This window comes from Cydia fagiglandana, chromosome 22 (genome assembly GCF_963556715.1).
Source record: "Cydia fagiglandana chromosome 22, ilCydFagi1.1, whole genome shotgun sequence".
Classification (NCBI taxonomy): Eukaryota; Metazoa; Arthropoda; class Insecta; order Lepidoptera; family Tortricidae; genus Cydia; species Cydia fagiglandana.
The window spans coordinates 14,016,284-14,027,840 of NC_085953.1; the positions used below are offsets into that span (position 1 = coordinate 14,016,284).

General features: G+C 36.2%; 1 protein-coding gene across 1 annotated transcript; it reads left to right on the forward strand.

Moving 5' to 3' along the window:
• Positions 1 to 2,939: 2,939 nt before the first annotated feature.
• On the forward strand, positions 2,940 to 7,634 carry LOC134675486 (zinc finger protein 32-like). The gene is made up of 3 exons (XM_063533749.1): positions 2,940 to 3,307; positions 4,018 to 4,206; positions 6,424 to 7,634. The coding sequence occupies exons 1-3, from the start codon at positions 3,238 to 3,240 to the stop codon at positions 7,101 to 7,103; spliced, it is 939 nt and encodes a 312-aa protein (XP_063389819.1). The 5' UTR covers positions 2,940 to 3,237; the 3' UTR covers positions 7,104 to 7,634.
• The last annotated feature ends 3,923 nt before the right edge of the window (positions 7,635 to 11,557 follow it).

Here is an 11,557-nt window from a genome sequence, read left to right on the forward strand (position 1 = left end):
GAAAAGCCTTTCCACACAGTTCATGCCGACCATCTAGGTCCGTTCGTGCGCTCTAGGAGAGGCAATATGTATATACTTGTTATAGTTGATGCGTTCACAAAGTATGTTGGTATTCGGGCTGTAAGAGACACAAAAACGAGTACTGCTATAAAAGTTTTTAAAGAACACTTTAGTTATTTTAGGCCTCCGTCTCGTCTGATAACAGACCGAGGGTCCTGTTTTACTAGTGCTAAATTTAAGGAATATACAAACGAAACAGGTATTAAGCACGTGCTAAATGCAGTTGCCTCACCTAGGGCGAACGGCCAAGTTGAACGATTTAACCGTACAATACTGGACGCTTTAAGTACTTCATGTCATGGAAAAAATGATAACACTTGGGATGAATATGTAGGACAAATCCAATTAGGAATTAATACTACGGTAAATAAAACGACAGGTAAAAGTCCATCGGAATTATTATTTGGCTGTAACTTTATAACCACATCAGAAAATAAGTTAAATGATGCAATAGATGAAATTTCCGAGCGAGTAACAGGTGATAATTTAATACAATTAAGAACGGAAGCTAAAGATAAAATAGATAAACAACAGGAATATTCTCGAAGGAAATTTAATAAACATAGGCGGGTAGGCAAGTCTTATAATATCGGCGATTTGGTTAGAGTAGAAAGGACTATTACAGATAAGGATCACATAGGTAAATCAAAAAAGTTGATCCCTAAGTTCCATGGGCCGTACCGGATTATAAAAGTTCTACCGAATGATAGGTTTCTAATTGAAGATACACCTCTAACTAAAAAGGGAAACAGAAAATATGAAAATGTTGTAGCACTAGACAAGATTCACCCCTGGCTTAGTTTTAAAGATTATACCAGTGATAGTAGTGATATGAATGATAAGGATAATTGTAACTCAAGTGAGACTGATTAAAGTTAACGTTATTATGCTAAACTTAGAAAGATTAACAAAAAAAAACAATAATAAGTAACCTGATATAAAAAAAAAGAATGAAAGATATTGCTGTTATATTGTTATACTGTTACCTTGAGGATGTTTAGTGATTAGACTATATTCAGTGCAGAAATGAATGGTATTATGTAATTAATACTGCACATATGGCTATTTACTGTGATGAGCTGATGAGACTAGTATAGTTGTTATTTAGTTTGTGAGCGATCAGTGCAGAACCGAATGGTGTTAAGCAATTAACATCGCACAGATGGTCGTAGATCACAACATATTATGATGAGACTGGTAGTGTTCTTATTTTTGTTATTTAGTTTGTGAGCGATCAGTGCAGAACTGAATGGTGTTTAGCAATTAGCACCGCACAGATGGTCGTAGATCACAACAGATTATGATGAGACTGGTAGTGTTCTTATTTTTGTTATGTAGTTTGTGAGCGATCAGTGCAGAACTGAATGGTGTTAAGCAATTAGCACCGCACAGATGGTCGTAGATCACAACAGACTATGATGAGACTGGTAGTGTTATTATTGTTATTATTTAGTTTGTGAGCGATCAGTGCAGAACCGAATGGCGTTAAGCAATTAACACCGCACAGATGATCGTAGATAACAACATAGTTTAATGAGATTAGTTATAGTGTTATTATTGTTGTTATTTAGATTGTAAGTGATCAGTGCAGAAACGAATGGTGTTAAGCAATTAACACCGCACAGATGGTCGTAGATCACAACAGACTGTGTAATTAGATTTACAAAATGTGATGTTCCCTTGTTTTGTTTTGTTTGATTATTTAATGTGTTAATGTTGCAATTTTAACTGAACTTGTTTTTCTCTTTAATTATATGGGGAGGACCCCACTTTAAAAAAAGGACGGCCGAGCTGTAAGGTCATTTATAATGATAACATTATGTATAACAGTTTAATACTAATTCTGTACTATATCTCTCTATGTATGTTCTAGGGTGTTATTAGATTTTGATATGACAACTCTATGTCAAACTGGGTAACGTCATTTTGATATGGCAATACTATATTATTTTTTTAATAGAGCCTGACAGATCAAGGGCCCAACCTTTTCTGTTCTCTTTCACGACGCAGCAACTAGTATCATTTCTCTCTCCTCGCTCTTTTAAAATGCCGTTTGTCAAAAAAGGACAACCATACTGTTGACAAGGTGGACTTCAAATCAAGTGTTGCCTTTCTTGATGCGCCCAGGCTGTGTATGTGTGCGAAAAAGCGTATATGTGTGCTCTTTTAGGGATGTGAAAAGTCGATATTAATCATGTTATATATCGATAAACGCTACACAGCGGAACGAAATAGCGATTAATTGAAGCTTCAATATCTTCGTTAAACATAAACATAATTGAAATGCTAATGGATAATGAATATATTATAATATAATAATATAATTCAATTATTGCGGAACACCTATTTTAGGAGGTATTTATGTATTTTAATTAAATATCTGAACTTTCCCTTGGTTCCCTGCTGGGGCGTGACTATAAAATTGTGATCTGATAACCACAATAAAGAATAAAAGCGTTTTTGGTCATTTTAGGTATCGTTAAGCCTTTGAAGTAAAATTAAAATTGCAAGAAATGTCGATAGTTTATCGATATGACTTTATCGACATGGCTACAGCAACGTGGGCCTCATTGTTAATCGTACACTAAACAAAAGTGGCAACAGTGACAGCTCGCTGAGACACCGTCTATATATATATTATGTCTATGTGACAGATAATTAGGAGGGAGAATTGACGTTTTGCTGAAAAACATTGTCCTGTTGATTTTCTTAATTTCACTAATAATATATGAAAATATCTACTGGAAGTGAGTTTGATTCAAGACCAAGACAAGACCTTTATATTACGATTTTACCAATGTGTAAACCTAAATGTAATGCGTGCAACGAAACTTGAAACGTCTTCGGAACGTCAACGTCATATGGTTATGATATGACTCGATATCATAAAAACACTGAACGTGAACATAAAAATACAATTATTTCGATTAATTGGTTTGATTCTAATTCCAAAACCCAATTTACATTACAAATGGCACTTCATTGTCCTTAGGCCATATGTAAGTAAACTTGTTTAAGCCAAGTAGCTGTTAGTTTAAGCCTTAAAACAAACAGCTATGAATGAGTGTTTCTTTTATTCAGGCAATAGACCCATTACATTAGCTATGTTGTTGTTACATTCTCATTTACGATATTGCTGTGCGTGACAGTTTAACAACCAACTTTCATCTGTGAGAGATGGAAGGAGGCGGCAGGATGTCGCTGGAGGCGCCGCGACTCAAGGAGGAGCCCCAATATATGGTAGACGGTGAGTTGCAACATTTACAAAATTTTACATTTAATTTTATAGAATTAGAGGTACAGAGTTTACAGCAACCCTATAAGTAGTTCTCGACATTCTGACCATGATTTCTATAACATCAACACTATTTAATAACATTGACTAATATTTAGATTATTAAATTTATTCATTTATTAAGATAAGTAAATGAAAATTATTTCATTGGAGTTAATACGAGTACAGTATGGTGTAATAGGCACAACTCAAATAACAAGACAGATTCGAAAGGTTGACCGCATTTAGAGACTAAATTGTCATACAAAGTTTTCGGAAATCTGTTTTATTTTAGAGATAAATTAATGACATTTTGTGTAAAAATTTGTCTCTGTAATAACTCAGAGAAGAACGCCTTATTGGCTGCGGTGCTACCACTATGTGACTTGGTTTAGACTTTAGACATACCTACTAACAGACATTAAAGTTTTAAAGGAAACTCGTAAAACGAAACCTTATTCATTTGTTGTAATGGTCTTTTTTCAGAAAAAAAGAAATAGTAATACAGAATGTCCCACACCCAAATAAGCACACATTTTTTTTGTTACATTTGACCAAAAGTCTTATAAATACTTATACTTAACATGTTTTGACCTCAGGAATGCGTGGTTGTAATCTGTCAGATTACTTGAGCCCATGATGTATTTAAATATTGATTGATTCATTGATATTATTTGTTGAAGCGAGCATAAAGGTAGAAGCAGAAGAGGATGAGGAGCCGCAGCCATTGAAACCAGAGCCTGCGTGTGTACAGCCAGAGCTGCAGGGTGCGGGGCAGGAGACGTTGTGCGAGGACGGAGGCCTATACGCGGACCATGAGGTCAAACACGACCTGGTGCTGGGGCCCGAGGTGTTGCTACGGTTGTGTGCGGGTAATACTTTTTTTTATCTTTTCTTAATACCCTTAAACAAGCAATATATTTTGGGGATCTTGGAAACGGCTCTAAGGATTTTGATGAAATTTAGTATATGGGCAAAAATTCGATCTAGTTAAGCTAAGCATTAGTATATGTAGAAAGGAATGCTGGTAGGAGTGGGGGGCTATATACACAGAAAGACAAAAGATTTAATGTCAGTCCCAGAAAGTTGACCAAGTTAGTGTCCAAGAACCTAATTCCTGGTACTAAATACTTAAACAAAATAATCAATAAATGCTCTGCTTATGGCATTACGGCAGTAGGTAATGTTAGGTATAAGGCAGTTTAAATAAAATATTTGCCAATATTCAGTTGACTTCAAGGGAACTGGAGTATAAGTACCTGTCAAAAATGTTTTTTGTGACGCACAATTTTATTGCTGACTGTACCTACCTTCTCCTGTTCACCCCTTCCTAATGAACATGAATTAAATTTTTATGTGTTTCTCCATTCCGTTTAAACTACAACATTTACTTCTTTGTCCTCACTTCTCCGTTTGCAAGCCCAAGCAATAAGAAGTTATAGTAGCGGAAGCAGTTATAAAGTTGACGCAAAATTTTTTTATTAAGCTATGAGCTTCATCACATATGTTCCTTGAGTAATTCTAAGCATTTCAAGCCTGGGAGGCAATAAGAAATGTGTGTCTACTCGGATTTGTAATGGATTCAAACTTTCAACCCCTTTTTAACCTTGTTAGGGGATGAATTTTACAAAACGCTGAAATTTTTCCTGTCTTTTAATAATCCCGCGTTCGAAACATTTTTTGATATCCATACAAACTTTCAACCCCTTTTTCACCACCTTAGGGGATGAATTTTCAAAAACGCTGAAATTAGTTTTCTTGTATTTTAATAATATATCGTTTTACGAAGTTTCAAATTCCTAGCTTAAAATAAAACTTGAACCCCATACAAACTTTCATCCCCTTTTTAACCCCCTTAGGGGTTGAATTTCTCAAAATCGCTTCTTACCTCTTGTACACTTTATAAATGTAATCTAGTGTGCAAATTTCAACTTTCTATCTTTTGTAGTTTCGGCTCCGCGTAGCAAAAATCTCCAACCAAATTTTTCACCTTTTTACGTTTTTCTTGTAAAATTATTATGAAACTGAAAAAAACAAATATCAGCAATGAATTCTACGTCTTTGGTTTATACGAAAATGATACTAAACTTGCCCTAGTACCCACCAGGATCAGAATAGATTTTTTTTAAAGATGACGGGTGGCGGCCGTTTTGTACCCCACCCTCCCCCTACCCCAGGCTAGAAATGCTTAGAATTACTCAAATATCAGATGTGATGAAGCTCATAGCTTAATAAAAATTTTTTGGGTCATGTATGGCAGCGTTACATAACTGATTCCAGTATAGAGGGAAATGCTAGGAACACAATTTTTGACTCCGTAACTTTGTTTGGACTAGTTAGGAGGTGAACATATCAGAAGTCCCCGGCCGTAGCCCCGGTGCTGGGGGGTAGAGTGGGGTAAGAAGGTCGAATTTTTCGGTTTTTCATTGATATCTTGGAAACTTTGCGTCTTAACGACATGACTACTAAGACAAACCGAAAGCTGATAAAATTAGTTACACGTTTTATCCAGTCAAGTTTTTCGATATCTTGAACAGTTTTTGAGATACCCGCTCTTGAAAGTTTATTTAGGGCTTTCAATTTTATCTTGATATCTACATTAGTGAAGCTGCTAGGCCGTGTTTGGTATCATTTTCGTATAAATCGGGGGTGCTGAATTCGTTTTTGGTATCCCCTCTACCCCCCAGCACCGGGGCTACGGGCGGGGACTTTTGATATGTTCACCTCTTAACTAGTCCAAACAAAGTTACGGTGTCAAAAATTGTGTTCCTAGCATTTCCCTCTACAACGTTTTTTGAGCATTCATTTCCTGACCTAACAATTCAACTGTGGTCTTAATTGATTCCTACTTAGTTACTTCTATCTCTTACTATACCACTATCGTGTATCGCCAACAGTTCTGCTAAAAAACTACAAACAATCTATACAAGAAATGGTCACCGATTTTATTATTTTTCTAAAATAATAAATAAAATCGGTAGATGTTTATTTTACTGATGTTATGTATAAATGCTTGACTTACTTGATTTCATTATTATTTTCTGATTTCAGTATTTGTTCAATCCAGTTTAACAATATTTTCTTTTCAGACAAGCGCCCCGCAACACCACCCTCCGCGGCCGGGCCCTCGAGCGCCTCCGACGACATCGAGCCGCGGCCGCGGCGGGGACCCCACACCGACCTGCAACACGCCGAGCCAATAGAGACGTACATGTGCGACACCTGTGCACAATTATTTAGGAAAAAACATTCTTTAATTCGCCACATCAAAGCACATCTGCGAGCAAATCCAAAAATGTTACGAATACACTCCACCAAAAAGGTATTCTTTTGTGAAATATGTCACAAACGGTTCTTTCAATCGGGCCACTTCAACCGCCACTTGCGAACTCACACGGCCACTAAACCGCACGTTTGTAACATCTGTAAAAAAGAGTTTATGAGAATGGACTGTTTAGAATTACACAAACGCATCCACACTGGACAGAAACCATACTCGTGCAAGTTCTGTGAGAAGAAGTTCACGCAGTCACATAACTTAACGAGACATATAAGAATACACACTGGCGAGAAGCCGTACGTCTGCGATATATGCTCGAAGAGGTGTTCGCAATCAGGCGACTTGAAGATTCATAAACAGATTCACGAGATTGAGGAGAAGTATTCGTGCGATTTGTGTAACAAAAGGTTTAAGTGGAAATCAACTTTGAACAAACATAGACGGAACCACGCCAGGAAGAACGCTCGGGACAAATCGAAAGATACTTAACTTGTTTCTTACTGGGCGCGTGACACCTACATGCCGACGGTGGATGCTGCTGGCGACCCCTCTCATGTCGCGGACGTTCAAGCTCGCCGATGTTAGAATGCCATTCCATTATTCTTGGTACTATTGTAAGTTGCCTCGAATTTGACGTCATCAATAGTCAAACAAACGTCTGAATGAATTGTGTATAAATTCGTCATGATTGATGCTTATTATATTATATTAAAGTAAATATTGAAAAAAAAAACCCGAGATCAAAGGTAATTTACGATTTATGAATTAATGGTTAAATTATTTTATTAAGTCATGCAAATGTTTTGGCTGTTTTATTATTCTTCTTATTTATATATCCATATTAAAATATAATTAAATTAAAATTCGGTAACCTAAGATTTCAGTAGGTATTAAGAGGGGTTACTAACTTTAAGTGTCCTTATTTTATTAATGAAATATTTAGTAACCAAATATATTGGTTTCAACTGACATTGTTGTATCTAATCGTGAACATTTGATATTAAATTATATTGTAATATTCCAATTGGTTTCTTTTCCTATTGCTACGAACGAAACTTTGCTAATTGCAAGGTCCAGAGCCACGCCCAACGACTCATACTCCACGGACGACTGACTTGATCAGGCTCTCTGGTTGTATGCACAAAGATCCGTTGACAATTTTTAACTACATGAGATAGGAGAAGTACAGATGTAGTGCATAATTGTTTTCCATCGTATTTTTACCGAAAGGTACAAACGTTACTTGTTATTTCAGTCAGGCTCGGTACCAAAACTACTGAAGTAGCATGGCAAATACGAACGTTTCCGAAAAAATACAATGGAAAACAAATTATGCACTACATCTGTATCAACACAACTTTCTGATCGAACGTCATTTTTATTCAAATTACAAAAATTAAAACAAATGAAAAGCTGGATGACCGGGTGGATAGACCAACTAAACTGTCAAATGTAAATTAGGGATCAACAACAACCGTGCCAGCTACGCTACATTATAGCGAGATGATTTGCGGGATTAAAAAAATATTAAAGCATAACGAATATTGTATACATTACCAAATTGCTACAAATAGGCAGTAGGTACCCATATAACCATTCCAGTCGCAGAATCATCAAAGTGGTAACTAAATGTCAGATGTGTCGTAACAGAGTCCACACAATGTGTCTAGAATTGTTTCGAAACAAAGTGTCGTCGCCGTGTGTACACTTTTCCGTAACAAGGTGTCGACACATTTGTGTGCACTTTGCGTACGGTTTGCGACTAAATCTGACAGCAAATTTGTGACAGCAAATGTCAATATAAAATACCCTTTGAAAACCAAGGTTTGTCTCGTGTGCTCGTAAGTAATTCTAGTAAGTCATCATGGGCGATGCAAATGATAATAAGTGTACAATGTAAGCAAGCGTATTATTTTTTCTCTCATGTCAATTCAACTCTTTAATATTTTTTAATGTATTACTGTTAACTTGTAACTTATCTGCTAAAATCAATAGGTAATGTTAAATACATTCGAAATGTTAGTAGTAAAATTTTAAATGTTAGTAGTAAAATTTTAAACGAGCACCAAAGTACTGAATTTGTCATAAATTATGTAACATTCTCCGACCGTCCTTAGTCTGGGACCGGTCTGAAAACCAGCGCCGGGCATCTAGGCCTGGCACACGCTGAGACTGGAACCCTTTGCCTAATACAAAAATCTTCTCACCTTTTGCTCTGTATAATTTGATAATTTAACGGTTGTATTTTATTATGTAAGTAATTCTAACTCTATGTTATTTTCATGTATGTGGCAATAAACCATTCTTATTCTTATTCTTATTCTTATTCTAATAATCGACCAAAACCATATAAACACCCAACACCCGTCAACCTTTTACAGAAAAGTTTTTAAAGAAATGCAATAAGCTACTTAGGTCAGCCAACGAATGCTCAAAAAAGTTGTAGAGGGAAATGCTCGGAACACAATTTTTGACTCTGTAACTTGGTTTGGACAAGTTAGGAGGTGAACATATCAAAAGTCCCCGGCCGTAGCCCTTGAGCGGGGGGAAGAGAGGGGGCTTTGAAGGTCCGATTTTCCGGTTTTTCGATTATATCTCGGAAACTATGCATCTTAGCGACATGGCCACTTATACAAAATGAAAGTTAATTTAATTTGTTATAAGTTTATTCAGTCAATTTTTTCGATATGTTGAATAGTTTTTGAGATATCCGCTCTTGAAAGTTTATTTAGGGCTCTCAATTTTATCTTGATATATCTACATCAGTGAAGGTGCTAGGCCGTGTATGGTATCGTTTTCGTATAAATCTGGGTTGCTGAATCCATTTAAGGTATCACATTGACACCATTCCACAAAATTAAAAAAAATCTTTTTAGGGTTCCGTACCTCAAAAGCAAAAAACGGAATTCTTATAGGATCACTCGTGCGTCTGTATGTCTGTCTGTCTGAATACACAAAATAGTTCTTTACCTATAGATGACAGGAAAACCTATTAGAAATGTGCAGTCAAGCGCGAGTCGGACTTAATGTACGGAACCCTTAATACGCGAGTCCGACTCGCACTTGGTCGGTTTTTTTAAACTCCTCTTGACGCTTAACCGCTGAACCGATTTCGTTGAAATTTGGTATAGAAATAGTTTACGTCCCGGAACAGGACATAGGATAGATCTTATAACCAAAATCATCTTTTGAAGGTGTGAAAAGTGGCGTGGAAATTTGTACGGGAAATCAATAACCGCTGAACCGATTTATATTAAATTTGGGATGGTCTACATCTTTGATTTAGTTAAAAATGATAAAAAAAACATGACTTCAAACCTAAACTTAAACAGTATTAACTTCAAGAAGTCAATTCTGAATTCCCCCCTACACCTCATTTCACACTTTTGAAGGATGATTTTTGAGATAACTTATTATGTCCTATTAACTCACATTATAGACGGGTCTAACGCGAATTATATTCAATTACCTTGATTTACCGACGTTTCGACACAGGTTTCACTGGTCGTGGTCGCGGCTGACTGATGTCCCAGCAAAATGTCAAAACAGAGATTAACCCCCCCAGAGATTATTAGACCCGTCTATAATGTGAGTTAATATGTATTCAAAACGCGAAAGTTTAAATTATTATGTCCTGTCTCGGGACTCAAAATATATGTGTACTAAATTTAAATTAAAACTGTTCAGCAGTTTAAGCGTGAAGAGGAGTTTAAAAGAAAGTAAGTTTATATGTTTTTACTTTGGAATGGTGTCAATGTGATACCATAACTAAATTTGGTACTGCGAATTTATACGAAAACGATACCAAACATGGCCTCGTAGCTTTACTGTTGTAGAAATCAAAATAAAATTGAGAGCCCTAAATTCTTATTACTTGACCAAACTTGTGTAGAAGGAAAAGGAAAAATAAAAGTCTTCGGCAGGAATATAAGACACAAATATATATATTTTTTTGCGTTACTATTTCAATCATCAAATATAAACATACCTTGATTATATTATTCTAGTGAGATAAACAAAAACATTTACTTAAAAAATTACAAGGTCGAAATGTCACGGAACTTGTGAGAGTAATACGTGAAATATAAAAACTTTTATGACAAAAAAATCTGGACACAATTTAAGAAGCATCCCATTGCGTCGAGGAATCATCTGTATTTTTACTTGTTTCATTACCTCCTCGCTTCTTTTTTTGTCCTTTGTATTCTGTAGCAATTTGTTAGATCTGAAAATAAAGATAACTTCGGACTAACGGATGTCGATTTATAGGTTTTAGGGAGTGCAGAATTTGAAAACGATGATCATTTTATAATCCAAGATGGCGGCTACGTATTTTGTCATAAAAGTCGTCATGAATATCGTTTTATAGGTTTTAGGAAGTGCCGATTTCGAAAATGATGACCAGTTTGGAATCGAAGATGTGTGCCGTGCACTTTGTCATAAAAGTCGTCATGGATATCGTTTTATAGGTTTTAGGGAGTGCAGAATTCGGAAATGATGACCATTTTGGATTCCAAGATGTCTGCCGTGCACTTTGTCATATAAGCCGTCATAGATGTTGATTTATAGGTGTTAGGAAGAGCAGATTTCGAAAATGATGACCATGACCAACAATACGACATCCATGTCGACTTTTAACATAGTACATGGCCGCCATCTTGGATTCCAAAATAGTTATTATTTTCGAAATCTGCGCTCCCTAAAACCTATAAAACGACAGCCATGACGACTTTAATGACATACTGCATGGCCGCCATTTCGGATTCCATCATTTTCGAAATCTGCTCTTCCTAACACCTATAAATCAACATCTATGACGACTTTTATAACATAGTGCATGGCCGCCATCTTGGAATCCAAAATGGTCATCGTTTTCGAAATCTGCGCCCCCTAAAACCTATAAAACGACACCCATGACGACTTTTATGACATAGTGCATGGCC